We start from the raw sequence: 20,230 nt of genomic DNA, 5'->3' as shown, positions 1-20,230 counted from the left end.
AAATGATTGGTACGTGCGCTGTTAACGTTCAAGAGGAAAAGAGAGAGAGGAAGGGAGGGAGCGTCAGAGCGAAGAGCCACAAGGAGAGTGTGAGCTGTTAGGTTTGTTAGGTTGTTGTGTGTTTGTTGTGGAGTATTATAAAAATCCAGCCGCTTCTGATCCACTGTTCCCTGATCTGCAAATGGATCGAGCTGCCCAGCGGAGCCATTCTTACAAAATCAGCCTGACATGGCGTTATAATAGCTTTTTCTTGTACGTGTTCTGTCAAATCAACTTAGCTTCTTTGGGTGCTATTTTAGTGGTCACAGAGTCCTTTTTTTTTTTTTGTCTGTGTTGCAGCTTATCCCCAGAGAGCCCATGGAAATATACTCATATGTCCAATGCCATAATGCCATCGTTTTAGCACTATGACACTTTTGGAAAGTGTACTTTGAAACCAGATCTGTGAAGCGAGGCAGAGAGGTGCTGAGCTGATGAGCTAATTAGTGGGGTCTACCACTGTTGTGCTAATGGCTCTTGCTCATGCATGTGTGTATGTGCTCAGGCTGTTTTTTTTAAGGCTTAATCCAGCATGCACACGACAAAGCCTGCTAAGTGAATCAAACGGCTGGGTATCAGTGGAAACAAGGCTCCTCAATGGAACTGCAAAGATAGAGCAAATGGGCACAGATATGCCAATACACCTTCAGGGCATTGACTCTTTGCCATAATGCTTTCATATGCCTCTGAATGCAAAGGCTTTTTGTTGTTGTTGTTGTCTTAGATACATTTCTGGGAAAACATGTATTTGTGTGTGTGTGTTTGAGAAAATCTGGACTCGGGAACATACTGTAAGCTATAAAATGTAGGTTTCTACTGTTGCAGCCCTGCGATTGTGCAATCAACTACAAAACAAACACGTTCTAGAGAGGAAGCGATTGAAAGATAAATCTTTATCTGGCAGGCAGAGAAAAAAAGAGCTCGTTGAGCAATTTTGTAAACTTACACTGAATAAAAATAATAAAATAAGTGGACCTGGGCAGCACATTGTCACATATAAACATGCGAGCAAGAGGAGGCAGTTCCTTTTCCCATGCATGCACGTGCTGACGTGACACCAGCTCTCACTTTCATTTGTGCTTATGCACCTGCTGACACTCACTGTTATTTTCATGATAGTCGTTGTTCTGCATGTTCTTACCACAGTGTGATTGCACACTAAGCAACATGTTTCTAAAACTATATAAAAAAGCACTTGTCAAGACAGCTCAGAGTGAGAATTTCTGGGGATTTGTTTGCTTTTCAAACGCTAAAATTCACTTTGTTAAAAGGAAAAGCTGCAGGTAAAGTTGTTATTTATGTTACTGCATTGTTCAATACTCAAAGCTGGACAATGGATAGGAGACCACACAGCATCTGTAGCTATAAATACATTTGTTTTATATAACTAAAGGGAAACTAAAGATAGCCCTCGCAAAACAAAACCAACAGAGGCCAGGAAGGCTGACTGCCACCAAGTAATGTCGCACAGTTCAACTGAGTGAACTCCACCCACCACCTTGCTTAAGCAATCGCACAATCAACAGATAACAAACGGCTAATACTTCTGAGGACTGAGTAGTAGTTACATTGCTGGATTTATCCTCTTAAATCTGAGGTTTTGGTGATTTTCTTAGTTATCTCACTGTGTTTTAGTTTCCCAAAACCAAAAGTAAAAGTACAAATGAGCATTTTAATATAAAACGCTAAATCAATAACAAAGTTAATTAAGTGTAATGTTGTATTGTTGATATGGTTATATAATATTGGTGCATTTAATATAATCTTTTATAAATAAAAGCCCTCTTGCAAAGGTTTCTAACTGAATGAAAAAGACAACTGAATTGCACTGGAAGCAGGATTAGAATCACATGCAAAAAATTCACAAACTATCCAGTAATCTGTCAGAAACACTAGATTCAAGCCTGCTTGTGTGCTGTTTGCATTTAGATGATCCCCCATTCCTGACATCCTTTCATAATTAAATGAAATTTTCCCTAGTCCTTCAGCTTTATTTAGTGTATTTGGCAACTGCAGCCATTAAGCTGCACAAACATACCAAAGCAACAAAGCAACACGAAGAGTAAGCGGGTGTCATGTATGGCATAGAGGCGACAAATAAGCTAATTGGGGATTAACGGTTAATGACTGAACGAGGGAAGACAAGTGCCGAACCCCGTTTTGTGCCAAAGTCTGCAGTGATGTTTTTTTCTTCCTGGCTCTGTTCACCTCACCTGCCATGCTTTTGTTCCCATTCCTCTGCATTATCATCCTCTCAGTCCCACTTAGCCGGATTTCTTTTCTCTCCACTCTCTCATTTTGGTCTCTCTCTGTCTCTCTCGAGCCGATTCTCGTCCTGTATTAGTTGCAAATGCAGAACTAAGTAGCTGTGACAACATTCTCAGATGCTCCAGCTGTCACAGATTTATTGAGTTATTAAAGTAATGTACTGTGATTAAAAATGCTAATTTCCCCTGAATCGTATGCCAGCTTACATATTTTTTTTTCAATAGCTGATTTAATTACATGGAAAATGAAACAAGGGTTGATGATTCAATCTTTGCAGCCAATTGCCTCGCCGTACAAAAATGAATTACCTCATGATACAGAATTATTGTTTGAGCTACAAAAAGTGAAATGACAGTGGAATTGTATACATAATCAGAGCTTTTTGGCGTTGCGTTGTGCATGCTGTGGCGAGCAAATGCTCATATTATGCTCATATTTGAACCATCAAATATATTAGGTTAGCTAGCATTTTGCTTATACAGTATATAATCTCAGCAATCTTACCTCAGGCCACAATATGAAAGCAAAGCTTTGAAATGAGTTAAAAAAAAACTGATCCATTAAAATCCTTATCTCAATGCTCAAGTGCGCTCAGTGCATGTAGGATAGTTCTGGTTTTTATATTTAAAGCATGGATTTTAAATAACGAGAGAAAAAAGTTTCTCCGACCAATATTATTTGAATTGTGTCCTCGTCTATTCGGAATAATTTCCTTTCCCCTGGGGGGTTTGTTCAGAGTGCTTTCCTTGGCTCATTTTGGCCTCTCATTATGCATTCATGTATTCGTTTATATAATGCGGCACGCTGCAGCTTCATTGGACAAATCTCAGTTGTTTTGGACACCATCGTGTATGATACACGAATAGTAACATTTCTTTTTAACTGGGTGTTCTTTAGTTTTACTTCCCACAGTCTATTTCTCCTGCTTAAGTGATTTTGCAAATTATGCAAGACCTCTTTTAAACATCACCAGATTGAATCAGCTACTGAAAAAGTAATTTTCATTTAAATAATGAGATAGAACTTCTCCCTTGATCGCCTGATCTTTGCAGAAAACTTTTGCTGAGCAGCGGATCGCACTGTGCCCTTATTCCAGTCTTGGAAAATCTTTGCGAGATGGGCCAAACAGCATCATAATTTTTTTTTTGAATCGCTTCCAAAATTTTCAGGGTCCCGTAACAGATCGTCATCTGTGTCATTACCGCTTCATATCCCCTCGCCTCTGAATAGTACCTACTGTATAGGTGAGCTTGTCAAATATCCATGATCATGTCACATGTCTTTTCCACTCTGGAAAGGATTGGGTTGTATGTGGAGTTCAGTGGAGTGAGTGGCTCCAGCCCTCCAGATGTCCTAGACATAACAGAAGCTTGTCAGCTCTGTAGCTGGGCTCTAAATGGGTCACTCTCCTTGATATCACACAGCTACTTCACAATGACCCCACTGTTCGCCTGATATTACAGCACACCAGGTGGCTCACTACGAAAGTCATGGCTAGACAAATATGGACTGCATATGCTTGTAAAAAAATCCTAATATCTGACTGCTGATTTCCGAATTAAGGTATAAACATGACCTTTATTCTTGCACCAACTTCAGATGATAGAAACCTCTATGCATGTTTCTTTTCATTTCCCCGTCTTCCAGCATTGTGTGCATGGCTGTATATAAGATTACATACAGGGAGCTCTGCAGAGCAGAGGAGGCAGTAACTAAACTGAGGGTGAAAGAGAGAGGGTTGGGTGCATGGCAGTTCAGTGATTTCTGATTTATGGTTTGATTTCAGTCTTTCCATCCTGCTGAAGACTGGCTGTATTTGCCTGCATCACGTGAACTTTTTCCTCACATGGCCTAGTCATGCAGCAAGCTCTGGCTCATTCTGCTTCTTGTCAAAATGAAACATACATATGCACGTATAGACTCACATCTGTGGGATGGCATTAAGCCGCACGCAGACGCGCACACGCACATTCACACACAATGATGGCGAGATAAAAATGGAGAATTGCTCTTTTAGTCAGCTGTGCAGTCTTCCCTCCTGCAGCCTGGCAACCATTCAATACAATTTATCTCTTACTGGGAAATAATATTGGTATTCACAAATGCAGCCAGTAAAGGGACAAAAAACAAGCAGCACAATAAGACGGTGTGATTTGAGCACAGGTGTCCACCGTCTTGGATTCATGATATCCCACTCAACTGAATGAAAATCAGCATATTTATTGCTGCAGATATGAATGAGGAGCCAAACTCTCTTCATCTAGAATGTCAGCGCCACTGTTTGTAAGGAGAGTAGCCTTGAAAATCAGACAATGGGCCTTTTTTTTCACCTGTAGCTGGCTGGATATTCTTTACAGAGAGCTGCATTCCATTAATAGTAGTGATCAGACCTTGGTGAGAAAGAAACACAGTAGCTAAGTGTGCTCCCTTTAGGTGCCATTAGTGTTTTTAACCAGCATCGATCCACCTGCATTTCCACTATGTTGGTGTATGAATAGGATGAAAGCTCCTGTGAAAGAGCCAGCCACTGATATCATGTCTCCCCGGGCGTTCATTAAACTGCCATTCATTCTTGTATTTTAGGTCATCTTACTTTGAATTCTCTTCCACTTCGCATTTTGTTCCATGGGCTGAAGTAGACCGTTTGACTTCGTCTTGTCACGGTTATGAAACACTTCAATAAAGTGGGGAGCCACTATAAAACCTGTCTTGATTTATAGCTTTGGCAGGACAGTTTGATCTGTCACAATGTAGCATTGTCGTAGTGAAAGGTTAATAGCTGATCAGAGTTTCAATAAATAAGTTCTTTCGATAAAAGAGTCAGGAGAATGTGGAAATTTGCTGTGCACTTTTATGTTATTGCAAAGAACAGATAGGCTCACCTTATCTGGTCTGTAGGGGTTTTTTTCTGTCTTATTGTAGGGTCTATACTTTATAGAGGTGGGAATCACCATACATCCCACGATACAATATTATCACAATACTTAACGCACGATACGATATTATTGCAATTTTTTAAAATATTTTGCGATATTCAGATTCTGTACATCAAGGTAAACTTTATCAATATTCATTTTATCTAATAACAAAGTCTCACACTCAGTCTTTCTCTCATTTCCGTTTTATTGTTGACAAACTGAACGGTTTGTATTACAGTCTAGTCCAACTTAACTGAACGCAACCATCTGGTACAATTATAGCTATTCTGAACTATGCAGTTTATGAAAACTATGCAGCCCCTTCAGCAACTGAAGAATTTGAAAGTAAATTAAAACAAAATATAATTTTACATTAAATAAAAAAGTTTTAAACTTAATTAAAATAAAACATGTCTTAAATGAAAATAAGTAAACTGTCATGTTTATTGCTGCCAAAAAAACAAGTTAAACACATTTGGACAGTGAAGGAATGTCAGGATTCTTGCTCAGAAAAAAAACAACTTTTTTTGTAACAAAATATCGATTTCTGCTGTCCCTGTATCGATACATTATTAGCAAACAAAATATCACAATACTACACAGTATCGATTTTTCCCCCCACCCCTAATACTTTACAGTATAAAGTGCCTTGAGGCAACTATTGTTGGGATTTGGCACTAAAATCGAATTGAACTGAACTGAATTGAATCGAGAGACAACAGTTTGACTTTATTTATCAAAAGTCTAAAGCACCAAAGCTCCCGTGCGTTCGCCTTGGTATGCTACAGACAGCCTGACAGCAGAGTGGAACTGATTGTCTCTGGCAGCACTCAGAAAGATGTGAAATTAACACCTACTTAAAACAGGAAAAAAAAAAGACCTATCAGAATGATGGTTGAGCGTGCAGCAGCTCCGGCTTCAGCAGGTACATTTGAATATGAACATCCCTGAATGAAAGGTTATGACCCATAAAGAGGGGGAACGATTTGAGCGAAGCGTGCTGAGGGGAGAAATGTCAGAGTGAGAATGGCAGGAAATATGTTAGTGACAAGGAAAAAGCTGCCCCTGGTATTCTAGAGCCCCAATGAGTAAAAATAGGGCATTGGGCAAGAAGGCAGGAAACCAGCAGAGCGAGGCCTCTAGTTGGAATTTCTTCTGGGGAGGAGAGATAAGAGACTTAACTCCCTCCTGTCTGGGCTGGCTGAGTTTAACATGCGACATTTGATCACTGATCACTTATGTAGAGATGGACAGAGGAAGAAGAGATTGAAGAATTGAATAAATGATTCGAGTGCTGAGAGTGCTGTGAGCACTGTTTCGGTGCGCTTTCTGATGACTTGTCAGTTATTGAGCATTGACATGACATTTTAATTAGGTCAAGGCTCGTGATGGAAACCAAAGACCACGCTCACACTTTCACGAGAGCTCTCTCACGCAAATGCACATTTATGTGTGCATGTATACTTCACACACTCTCCTGCGCTCATAAACACACTTTGAGGTAATGGCTGAGGGGTGGAAAGTACCCTGTGCGAGAGGCTTGGGTTCCTCAGGTTGGAGAGTGGAAGTTAGACAATAAACAGTGGCCTTATCGTGCTTCGGGCAGAGCTTCCAACCTGATAGTTCCACATATGACTTCCAGCTATTAGAAACAAATATGACCTCTATACCACTTGTCTCAGCCCACTCACTCCCATGAATAAGCAATTATTTTAGGACCCTCGGTGGTAACTTTGTCTCGGCGTTGAGATTTTAGACTGCCGCGTGCATTAGCCTCGGCCCCCGTGCTTCTTCACTGTCACTTAACCACACTGATCAGGCTGTTTTATTAGATTTCCCTGTAGTTACGTGACATCACTGACACAAGATTTATTAGGGTTTTTTTACAAATCAAATTCCCAGGCCTAGTGGAATGCGAGATTGATGGCCCAGAAAAGGCGAGACAACAAGGTCATTATCATATCATTGATTACAGTAATTTGTACATGGTGTGGCAGTTGTTCATCTGATAGGGCGTTCACTGACAACTACACAGTTGACAATGTGGCCACTTCTTATAAACTGTGGGTGGTTCAGGAGTTCCTGATCTCGTGCAGAAAGAAAAAAAAAAGCCAGAACGTGGCAGGCATCTACGCAAGAAACTAATTATAGTGTACAACAGCTCAACACTGAACATCAACAATGGAGGTCGTCTACATTTATTATTTGCTTTCGACTGTTTTATTCCTGTTCTGAGAGCCAAGAAACATAATTGTGGATAGAAGTGATCAACCTTGCATCGCTTATTTCCTCATGAAGTGTGTCTATTGAATTTGTATCTGTGAGGAGAAAAGGCAAATACATTTATCGAGCGTTTGATTTTCTCCCAGCCAACTGCTTTGACTTATTTTAGCTACTGATTAAAAAAAAAATTGAAATACTCATTGAGGATATTAGTTCCCTTAGAAGACATGCGGCCGGAAATCCCGACCTTTAAGACGGTGGGAAAACAGAAGAAGAGTCGCTCTGTTTGAAACATGGCGTGGCATAATTAGAGTTTAAAGACACAAGTGGTTTCGTGTAAAAGAGAAAATGTGTTACATATGCGCCCTTATGTGTCCTTGTTGTGTCCAGTTACTGTCATATTGAGGACACAGCCTTCCTCCCAGCAAGCCTGCAGTGTGAGACAATAACCTAAATACCTGGCGGATTTCAGACTTTCATTCTTTCTTTTTCTTTACTTGACTCTATCTTTGTGATCCCTTTTTATTCTCACATTTTCTCCCCCCACACACCTCCATCTCTCTCTCTTTCTCTCTCGCCGTCTCTCTCTCTCTCACTGTCTTCCTCCTTTTTTTTATGCACCCGCTTACCCACACTCCCTCATGGTCACTCTCTTAAGTGATTGCTACATTTCATCTCATGGTAAATCGGCCATCAGCCCAGTGAGCTATCATTATGCAAATGATGGGCAATTCAATTTCAGCTGGTCGGAGGGGGAATTTCTAATTAGGGTGAGGCACAGCACTCAAGATAGAGAGAAAGATGTAAAAGCAGAGGGAGACAGTGAGGTGGAGAGGTGCTGTAAATGGATCTCAAAGGTAAAGTGAGAGGTAGAAGAGAAAACCTAGAAATGAAGGAGCATCCATCCACAAAATCAACGCCTGCACTGCACATATAATCTTTAGTCAGCTATTAGTTGCTAGCATCTTTCTCCTCCTATTGTTTTTTCCCCTTTCTTTGATCATTTCTCACCAGTTAATTTTAAAGTACTGGCTTCTCAGGTTAGAACATGTTTTCACTGTGGGATCCTCTCCAAACCTCATAATTGAAAAAAACACGATCTCTTAAATTTAGTTTAATCGCACTGATACTAAACTTTTTACGATTTCACATGGCGAAAGGGGGAAGGACAGTTAGTGCAAACTATAAATACTTATATTGACTGACTCATTTGCCACTTAGGTCATTGTAGTTGTCTCATACCTCATTTGTAGTCACACTTACGAAGCATTTAAGAGGTTTTTATACTCTAAAATATGAATCATGTTCCCTTCCCTGATGCATTACAAGAATTTCTTCTCGTTGTGTGAAGTCAGGTTTCAAGTTCTGTCAGCGTGTGGTGTTGCCTCATGTGACTGATGCGGAGACTCATTCAGTTGATAGCGGGGGCAACCCTGCACTGCAATTAACAGACGTGAACTCTGTCTGTAACATCGCATTCAGACTATCAGTCGATGTGACAGTTTACTCAAATGCTTCACATGCAGACTGTTGGTTGACGTTACAACAAATGTATGTTTCCTAATCGACTAAAATGCAGGCTTTTGGTAGAGATTGCAATTTTCCAGTGTAGTAGTTCTACAAAACAAAGCCTTGACAACTCTTCCGAAGCAAGTTCAGACCGAATACTATATTTCATTTAGTCCAATAAATGCGAACTGGATGAGACAAACAGTTGTCAAGAAAAGCACAGAAAACACAAAAAGATGTACAGAGATTCTTTGATGCATTAGTGAGTAATAAGACTTAGGTATCTCCAGACTTAACGTGATGACGACAATTAATGCATCTGCAGCATCTGCAACTCGGTTTGTTACATTTGACAAATAATGTTTCTTGATGTTGTGCTGCTGTCAGAGCGGACTGGTACTGTGCAGCGGATTTATTTTGATGGAGTGTCTCTTTTTCTTCCTATTGTTGTAATGAAGCATTGGGCTTGTCTGTTTTTGTTATTTATTCAGCAGCCCAGAGGGACAGCACGTTTCCTGCAGGGAGAAGAAGAAGAGAGAGAGAGAGGAAAAAACAGCCGGTCACAACTTTTTCATCACGATTAATTGAACGTGCTCAATTTACCTGCGTATGAGAGTTGTTTGCATTCTTTAGTAGTTTGTGTTTGCGCGTTAGAGCTAAGCAAACTGTCACTTCTGATTTGATAAATCTGCCGGATCAGTTTCTGTTTTGGCGCGTCGACATATATCTGAACATGTGTAGGTGTGCGCGTGTGTTGGTTGTGACACGCACGCTCGCGCGCGCACACGCACACACACAGAACAGAGGATTCAGCTGAGATCAGCAGCTCACCCCGGGCTGTCAAATATTCTGTCAGCACAGCCCAAGAATCACAATTGGACTCTTTGGGAGGCATTAATTCAAAGCACCGTAACAATGCTCTCTGAAACCAAATCAACTGCCTGTAGTCAGCATATCAACTCCCAACTAACTCTCTCTCTGTATCTCTCTATCTCCATCTCTCTCTCTTCTGGCTTGCGTTGCACTAACTTTCCCAGCTCTGTCTTTACAGCGACGCCTGTTTTATCCCCCAACCCTGCCCCAGTCGTTCTACGATGTGTGATTGAACTTCTAAATATGTTTCGGAAACCGAGTTTCCTACCGCAGATATTGTACTGTAACTACCTCTTGAGCTCAGACTATGTGAAAATTATGTTTCTAGATAAGAATGAGCAAAAAAAACCCCAAAACACTAATTAATTAATAACTCTGTGTTTAAAGCTTTCTATCATTTCGAGCAGTGCTCTGCACTGTAATTGCTGAGGTCATGGTTTGCAATAAACACATGTCGTTGTTGCTTTAGCCAGGTCAGTTACCACTCAACAAGGGCTTGCTATGTTTACATACATGAGAACAAAGCTTGATGCAAATAAAAGACTGCAAGGTCTGACTACAGTAGTATTAACTACGAATGCTTTTAGTGTTTGAAGGGTGAAATGACAGTTAGAGTAAGTAGAATTTAAAGTGTTTTTTGCATAAAATCCCCAAATATCCCTTTTAAAATCATATTATGCAAGTCACCCTACATTTGAGAAGCTGGAACTTTGAGATTTTCTTTAAAAAAACAAAACAGGTTTAATAGAATAGAATTCAACTTTATTGTCATTGCACATGCACAGGTACAGGGCAACAAAATGCAGTTTGCATCCATCCAGAAGTGCTTTAGCCGTGATATAGATATATTACAATATATATTAGCAATAATATAGATATGTAAGTATATTACAGAAATGGGTCTATTATGGTATGTTATAATGTACACGGTATGAAGTATGTTATGAATATTCTATAACTATAAGTATGTACAGGCTGTAGTGAGTACAAGCTATGTACAGGCTATGAACAGGATAGAAATATGAAATGAAAAAAACTATACAGAAATCTGAGATATACAGTTATACAGAAATGTGAACTATGCAAGTTATAAACAGTTGTAGGATTAAAAATTATCGTATGTACAGAATGATTATTTACACAGAACTATACAGTAGTGCAGTTAAGATAAGTGAGATATGAAGAATTGTTTAAAGAATTTTTGAGCCAGTGCCACAGAGTTCAGTATTTATAGCCATAACTAACATAATATAGTTGGAAAATGATTGTGGGTTACTGTATTTCTTACAGTCTAATTGTTTAATCATGTCAGCACTACCTTTCATGACTTATTACAGCTATTGTAACAACATGCAGTATGTTTATAGTGGCAGTGCTGACAGCTCAGTATTGTTAATGGAAACTTTTTACAGTATATCACATTTTTTCCCTTTGAGTTTAGTGACCTTTAAAGCCTGAGATTCGGGAGTATTTGCTCTCCTCAGCAATCCTAATTTATTAAAGAATCATTCTGCCCAGTGTCTGTTTGCACTAAAGTAATCGAGCCTTTGCATGTTTCATTTGTAGAAAAAAAGAGAAATGACAAAATCCCTGTTTTTGTATTAGCTAAAGCTTCTCCCAGCCATCTGTTTTCCGCCTGTAACACACTAGTTGTGTCCAGTGCACAGCAGAGGTGCTGCTTCTGCTTGTCATCTGTTGGTTGTAACTTGTATCGTTGTAACACTGTGTTTTTTTTTTTGTCCTCAGGAAACAGCCTTATAAAGATGAAGGGTTTTGGAAATAATCAAAAACAGAGGATAAAGGAAAATGAAAAGTTCCTTTTCTTCTCTCTGAATCAGAGAGGGCAAGGGCTCTGACTGCACTTTATTAATGCACTCCATCTCGCTCACTTCTGTGTCAGGCATAATACAAAGGGCAGGTGTGTGCGTGTGTGTGCGATACCGTGAGAGACAAAATGACGGTCGAGAGAGTGAGCTAATTTTTCTATCATTAAGACTTATTGCAGTAGTTATCCTTTGCAAAGGGTGTAGTGTTATAACGTTTCTTTTGGCATCTTTGTAATTGCCTTTGATGTAAATGAGAGATATATATAGTTTAATGATGGCTTGTCCTGATTACCTTCACTTTAATTTTGAACGTAAGCTTTTTAGTCTTTTTAGACGATCCTTAACAAAAAGAAAACCCCCCAAAAAAAACAATCCTTGATCTCTGACTGAAGACTAAATTCTAAAACTTTTCTTTCTGCTGTGTGAAGAGTTAACTATGGCTTTAATCCACTCTGTAATCCAGTCAGTGGACTGTATGCAGTATCTAAGCTTGGGTACAATTTTAGATGCCTCTGTCGTATCTCCTATCTCACTTGAAAACATGCAGCCAAGCTCTACATTGTTGTTTCAGTAGATACAGAATCTACTTTCTGTCACGGCCCTCTATGCCTTGAGGTAGACACAAGAAGTCAGGAAAGCATGAGAAATGCGAACAGAAAAAAACAATACAAGAAAGAAACACAGTGTCATAAAAGTTTGAGAGAAGAGGGAAAAGCCAAATGCATAACCACAACTTTCGCAATTAGTTATAGTTCTCGCAACATTTTCAACTGCTCACCGGGCGAAACGGCGTGGCTGCAGTCACTCTGATCAAGGCCCAGGTTGGATTACAGTGAATTACCACGTTATTGAGAAACTGTGTGATTTCTGTCACCAGCAGCAGACGGCGTCTTGGCTTGAGCGTAGCTAGAAAACAGATACAAACATTACCTCCTCGTTGTCACTTTGCGCTAAACTTTTTCCGTGTTTAAAATCAGGAGCGTGCAGTTGCAAATTAACACGGCACGTGAATTTCGTAAAATGCTTGCAAACTGACTTGAAAATCAATGGAAGGAACATGGAGAGCTAAACGAATATACAGATTAATAGAGAGTTGAGAGATACACACACACGCACACACACTACAACCTGTAGATTATGATCTGTGTTGACTAGTGGAACAAAAACTATCGGAGAAACGTAAACACAAGATGAGGCAACAAGACAAGACAAAGGGTGGAGGCAAAGTGAGGGGTGTAGGAGATCGGAAAGTGCAAAGCTATACTATCTATACTTGGCTTTTACTGGAAAGTACAAAGCAAGTATAGATATAATATGAAGGAAAAACTGTGTTAATTTTACTTATAATAATTATTTGGTCGAATTGTTATAACGCCATTTCTTCCCAGCGCAGCCTTAATCATATAAACTGACATGTTTACAGTAGGAATGAACATGTAGTCGCTGGAAAAGCTGCGGTCAGCTATAAACAGCCACAGCTTAAATGCTGCCGTTGGCTGGATATTCCCAATGGTGTGATCAGTAGTTTGAGAGGCAGCGCTGGCCTGAGGCAGGTAGCCCCTGGCTTCATGTCCTGGTTATGGTCGAGCTGTTTAAGCCTTAGTCGACATTAAAACATAAATGTCTTTCTGAGCGCAACTCTTGGAAAGATATAACAGTACTTAAATACAGCTAAATGGAGTTCAATGTTTACTGAAATATCTAAACCAAATTTATATTACACGTTTATTCGATTTGAAACGGCTTTAAGCACAAGAAACATATAAATGCATTTTCTTTCAGCACATTATTATTATTATTATTATTTTTTGATATAGTTTTGTACACCCTTCTCTTTGAAATAAACAGCACTTACATGTCAGTGTTTTCAAGGTCTGCAGGCTGGAACTCACAGATGGTAGCAGAGAGACTGTGGATAAATTAACATCAAAAGATGTCAGTTAATCCTTTTCAAGTTCCCTGCAAAGAAAACTTAGTTACATAAAGTTGAGGAGTGGGAAGAAAAAAATCAAAGCAAGCTGTAATAATATTCTAGTAGGATTACAGAACATACAACCCATCCAAATATAGATGTACTTTCAGCTTTTCCTTAAAAACGTAACACAAACACTAGTAAGTGTTAGAATCACGGATCACGAACAAATGAGAAAAACCTGTAACATCTGTCCTCAAAATTATATCCCATACTGTGAAAAGTGTATGAAAGACAATGATTCATCACAATGCAATATGCAAACCGATGTTGCATCCTGCAGCTGGTTTTCTCTCAGACTCTTAAAAAAACCACTGAAAAAGTGATTCATACTCTGTTACTGAGTGTTCGACCACCACATCTATAAATCCGACTGATATTATGTTTATGCAACACAGCTGACAAGTTTTTAGTAGAGCATAAGAAATAGCCATTTTAAGGGTGTAAAGACTGATCGACTGTTTTGAACGAGTGTAATGTTTTCTATTATTGATCTTCTGATGTCAGTGTGCACCCATTGTTGAGTGCTTACTATACAAAGTGCTGTGTACGAGATATATCAGTAGAGAATGTGTGTACAGGCATGACAGTGTGTGTGTGTGTGCGCACATACATTGCAAGTATTTTAAACCATAGATGAGTGATAGTGTTTCCTCATAAGCCTGTCTCGGCCTTGCATTCCTCTCATTGGTAGAGTCTGGTGTGTGCCGGCTTTCAACTAATCTGGGAAGAATGTCGGTTTCAGATGCACATGTGTTCCATTAAGTCCAGATCTGCGTAAATAATATAACATGCAACAGCTAGCATTACAGGTAACCATACCCCCACAGCTGCTCCTTCGGCTTTACAGTCCCCCAGTGGTGCAGCCTATAAAAAGGGAAGGCCAGTGTTGATTTCTAATGAGAAAATCTATTGCAGTGCTCACTGTGTTTTAAACGAGCTAATATGGCTTTGCAAAAAAAAACCAGAGAGATTATTTGGCAGTTCAAAAATATGACTCGAGAAATTAAATTGTATTGGATAATAATTGGATACCTCTATATTAGATAAGAAAACATGGAAATGTGCATCGATGGTGCATTAATATATGTTAGAAATCAAATCAAAATGAAGACATGAATGTTTGTTGCATGGCTGGAGTCTTGCAACCATGCATGCTTCCCAAGTTATTAATAATTCTATATGCAGACCACTGCCATTAGACCTTTGTGTTTATTGTCAGCCTGCTCTGCTTGTAGTGATTGGCTTGGCCCTGCCAAGTGGCAGGCCAGTGTTTGCTTGTGCTGTCTGCCTGGGGAAACCCCTTTTGTCCCCAAACAGACACTGTATATAATACAAAGTTCAGAGGATGCCAGCGTCTTCCTGGTGTGGTGCAGCGTCTTCCTGTGGCAGATAAACAAAGTTAGTTAGAAGTTCCGAGTCATTTATTTAGTTATGTATTCGTTTGTGTTCCTTTTACTTTTTTCGGCAAAGATTACAATAGCACGAACAAACAAGTGAATCTTGCCTGCTCTATTTTGGTCAGCAGTAGAGAGTGGGTGGGCAGGATTTAAAAAAAATATATATAGAGAGAGAGAATAAGAGGTTAGATTCAACCCGAGGTCAAGTAGACATGGTACGGCATCTGGTTTGGCAAAAAATATCACAGAAACCCAAACCTGACCAAAAAAGTCAAAGAGAGAGGCGAGAGCCTCTGAAGTGAGTAGAAAACAAAAGAAAGGTGTCAGAGAACAAGTGTAAAGAACAATGCTTCTTGCACTTGCAGACTGTTGTGAGCCAGCAAGGAAATGTGAGGAGTTTGGCTTTTGCTGTTCTGGGTGCCAGCACTCCTAATGAGTCTGTCAGGGCCAGTTAGCACAGCCAGGCCTGCTTGTGTCCCCTCCGGGCCGTAGACAGCTGTTATTAGCCCCGTAATGGCATGCCACAGGGCCAGATTAGCCTGGCACAGTGGAGAAATATCAAACATTCACTTACTGTGGCTCCTTCGCTGGTTAAAGAAGCTGTTTGGCAAGGAATTCATTTAGCTGTGATGCTGGCAAGCTACCTAACAAGCCCCAAAAGAAAAAAAGGTCTTCAGTGAGAGATGGAGTTAGTGTACAGTAGCTCCTCTGGAAGAAAATGTTTTAGTTCAAGCAGATCAGGTCAGATTCCTGATCCCCATTAAGAAACACGAGTCACATCTCACATGGAATCATGCTTTTGCTTTATGATTAAGTAGACATGGCTCGCTGTTTTCTTTTTGCCCGGCGATGATTGTCAAAACAGCACATTCTTATCTTTACTAATGCTGTATCATCATTATGCAAAGCTCATCGACAAGATGGCCACTGCTGTCTATTCATCTGTTTTTACCTTTCATAATGAGCACAGGAAATCAAAACCTTACACAGCAAGTGCTCTCACTCTGCCTTGGGGAATAGCATGCACTATGCACTGTCTGTGATCAGCCCACAACATCTGATCAGCATACTGGTAACAGTTACTGATCTATAAAGTACGCATCTTACATAGTACACTGTAAATCATACTCTTGTTTCGAGTCTGCATATGAATATGCAACCTTTTGCATATCTGGCTTTGCAGCTTGCATCCCGTGGCAATCACTCTGCATGTAGATCCATAAACACAATATACTAAAGGGTGTTTATGGTGTTTTCCTATAAGAGCCGGGGCCGAGTCACTATTTTACACCTATATGTGTTTTCCTGTCTATAAGCTCTTACACATGTTTTCCTTGAAGTAAAAGGCCAGCTGTGGTTAGTTCGTGCCATTTAAAAAAAATATTGTTAAGTACTGCATGTCTCACTGCAAAACACTCTCAGGCTAATGCCCTTGAATGTATTTATGTCTTTCTGGGTGTTCTACATATGCACCCTGTCTGTGTGTTAAAGGAAGAAGAGAAGCGATCCGAGGGAAAGATAATGTGATATTTATTAATTACTGCATTGTGTGTTTTCTTTCAACAATTTGCATCATATCCTCATTAGCAGACCATATGGATTGAGTGTGGCAAAGTCATTATGTGCTATACAAAGCAAGCAGCTGCTGTAGTTATTTCCAAATATAAAACTATGTCTTGTCCTCTTATTTATGAGGGGGCAGTTTTCTACATCACTGATGGCAGCTTTTAGTTTCACAACAGGCAGAATACAAAGCTAAAAGCGGGTCGAGGGAGAAAAAATAGACGTAGCCCACTTTATCAATGAACACGCACAAAGCACGCGTTCTCACTATTCTAAAAATCAGATGACTGAAACAACACAAAACCTATTGAACACATGTTACCGAAGAGTGATGCTAATGTGCAAACAACAGGATATCGAGAGAATAACAGATACGCAGTGCTGTGTGTACTAGCTGAGAGTGAAGTGAGGAGATTGATAAAGACAAAGAGATTAAGAGCATTAGATTTGAAGTAAATCCTGTGAGGTACCCATGCTGTGGCTGTGGGCCACAGTGTGAACCCCACTGAGCTACACTCTCTCTTTCCCTGGCAGAGATCACTTTGTGCGAATCATTAGCTTCCCAAGTACTGAGGGCTTTTCCGCAACTCTCGTAGGTGCATCTGAAATCCACACGGGGCAGTACGGGGAGGAGCTGGCTGGCTTAAGACCCAGTACCTACACTCTGATTATCAGTTGTGTAATGTACAAAAAGATGGAGCCAGTAGTAAACCAGTGCATAGGAACACTGGCTACCAAACACAACAGCTTAGCACCATTAGTGCCGCTCCATGAGCCAATTTTATCCAGTTATTATGTGTAGTACATCACCATGAAGTGATGTGATTAACTTGGCAGCCAATGTGCAGGTTTGTGACTTGGTAGAAATTTATGGAACTAACACTGGTAAACAAAAGGAGAACCATCAAAAAAACATGTTTATTGACTGAATGATCTCTGTACTTTGGCTGAGACAGTAAAAGTAGAGAAACTTTGAAACTAAATTACTTTAAAATTAATTTTATTAAAATGTGTATATTTTCATTACCGTTTTAAAAAAAAAAAACGTACTGAATGTCTTTCTGTTTCTCTCCCCCCCTCCAGAGCAGATACGGTGCTCCAGATCGAGGTGTAAGGCTCTACAGTTCCCTGCCCATGCGCCCAAACCCTGACGGCAAGAGACTGCCCTCTACTGGGGTAAGACTCATCTCTCCCAGCCTCCCCTCCACCCACACACCCAATGGTCTCACCCACACCTATATGTCACTTTTAAACCATAGAGCAAGCCTCTGAACTTCCCTTAGTTGCACAACAAGAGTACCTAGACATCAGATGAGAAAGACGTATCGAGTTTTTGCCGAGTCTTACAAGTGAAAACAATTGAAATATGCAGTCAGCAATGTCTGGACTGAAATCGCTTCCAGGAAACAACTTAACCAAACAATTAACAATTCCTCAAACTTTATTCCTAACCTAAACCTCTTCCCCATTCTTTGACTATGCGTTGCACCCTCCACCCCTGACTAATACCAAGCCTATAATTTTTCCCACACTCACTCTAATAGTGATAGTAAGAGTCTCCTATCCCCACCCCATTATTGACCAAAAAATAACACCCATCCGGCATGGTGGTTGGTGTGGTATTTCTTTGGTAGCTTCTCAAAGTAGCGTAGGTTGTGCAAATGATCGGTCAACCAATCGACTCCTACTGCATTTGTTTTTGACACAGAACGAAAGCCAAGTTGTGCCTTTCTGGAAATAATACTTCTACCTGTTTCACGTGAAAAAGAATAATCTGATTATGTATGAAAATTAAACATTTTTCCCTTTTTCTATATCTTTTGCTGTGTTTGGACATCAAAGTCTCATTCTTTCTGTTATTTTATTATACAAATGTTCATGGGCATGGTTGGGAAAACAAAACAAAACAAAAAAAGATTACGTTTATTAAAGTTAAGTGATGGAACACCTCCAGTACTTTGACTTTGACAAAGTGCTGGAACAGTCAGTCTACTTTGTTTGTGAAACCATTCTTTCATTTTTTTAATAAAACATCTTTTTGCGGAAATCATAATTAGAATCTAGCTTGCCTTGCTTTAATGCATTTATGTAACAAAGGAGAGAAAATGAAAGAACAATAGAGCAAAAAGAGAGAATTTAATTTCATATGTCTCCCTTTTTCATGTTTCACTCCATGCAAGTGCTTTTTGAATTATCTCTTCACTGCTCCAGGGCTCAATGGGAGGAAAAGTAGGGGAGTGAGGGAGAGGAAGAGAAGAGACAGGCAGACAAAGCGAAAGCTGTGTAATATTGTTGGTGCGCACCTTTTTTAATTACAACAGAGATTGTATTGATGTCTCAGGCCACATGTCCTAAATCATTTATCAAGGGGGAGAGTGCTAACAAAGCATTTCTAAGAAACCCATCCTCTCCCAGGGCCCAGAATCATATGTTATCTAAAGTGAATATTGTTAATGCTTTTCAGTGGAGAGACCCACTTACAAATCATGGGAATGAGTTCCTTGTCAGGACAGCCGTGAGGTGGTAAAGATATATATCCACCTTCATCTAATCCGCTGTTGTGCAAATTAAATTGCACCTAAATCTCGATGCGGAAGCTGTTTGTAAAATAAAGACGCTCAAAGTTATGGATAAATGTTCAGCAGTGGAAAGAAGATTTGTATGTTGTCTAGTTGTTGTGTTCAGATTGCACGTGTGCAAATTAGAATAGAACAAAAAGAACAACGCAAAAACCACAACACACATATACACGCAGACATTATAAAAAGAGAAAATATGTGCTATTTTTCTCCCCAACTCTCTCTTTCTTACTCACCTTTGGTTTTGTATGTCATTTCCTTTTGTCTGTTATTACCTGGGTACAGCGTCAGTACAGTAGCATACTGTAGCTACAGGCTGCATGGAGAGGAGGAGAATATAAACCACTTAACATGCAGGAGGAAACCAGACGTTTTTCCATTGCACTTATCAGGTGCTGCGGTGAGAGCAAGTGTAAAGGTGTAGTAGGTCCCTGCCCCCCCCCCCCCTCACCCCCCCCCCCCTCACCCCAGCTCCTTCCTCCCCTCTTACTTCCCTTGCACACCCCTTTTATTTTCCCCTGATCTTTATCTCTGTCCCCCACCACACCACCACTCACCACCCTCAGTTCAGTTAAAAGTGGGCTTGGCACTTCCTTCCCCCCCCCCCCCCCCCCCCCCCCCCCCCCCCCACCCAAAAAGAGAAAGAAATATGCATACACACACACACACACACACACACACACACACACATTCCTTACCACCACCACTTCTTTTCTCTCTGTCAAACTAACCTCCAACTCCTGCTCTTCACCTCTATGTTTCCTGTCAAGGTGCACTGCCCACCCCCCCCCCTCCCCTCCCTCCAACCACCAACTCTGCCCCCGCAACCTTTTCTTTTTCTTTTTTAATTCTTTCAACATCTATTACAGCTCTAAGTGCGTATGGTTCATTTTTATAAAAGTGTTCAGTGTAGAGGGCGGGATCTGCGTTGCTCTGCGGTAATCTTTTCATACCCAGATGTAGATGTGAAATATAGACGGGAGCTTTTGTTGTATTAGTTGACTTAAATGGAATCTCACTAGTAAAACAAAATAAAACTGTATTGAAGTATTCTCAAATT

At 40.2% G+C, this 20,230-nt stretch overlaps 1 protein-coding gene across 5 annotated transcripts in view; it reads left to right on the top strand.

Moving 5' to 3' along the window:
* The window catches only part of tox2 (TOX high mobility group box family member 2), a 92,596-nt gene that overhangs the window by 11,618 nt on the left and 60,748 nt on the right, over nt 1–20,230 (top strand). For all 5 annotated transcript variants that reach the window (XM_006782758.3, XM_006782761.3, XM_006782759.3 and 2 more), the window contains exon 2: nt 17,675–17,767. In XM_006782758.3, the coding sequence (XP_006782821.1) occupies nt 17,675–17,767 (93 nt within the window). The remainder of the gene's footprint in view (nt 1–17,674; nt 17,768–20,230) is intronic.

Source organism: Neolamprologus brichardi, chromosome 5 (assembly GCF_056152115.1).
Source record: "Neolamprologus brichardi isolate AB-2024 chromosome 5, ASM5615211v1, whole genome shotgun sequence".
Classification (NCBI taxonomy): Eukaryota; Metazoa; Chordata; class Actinopteri; order Cichliformes; family Cichlidae; genus Neolamprologus; species Neolamprologus brichardi.
Note: the sequence above shows the minus strand (reverse complement) of the source record. Positions and strands in the feature narration are given on the sequence as shown.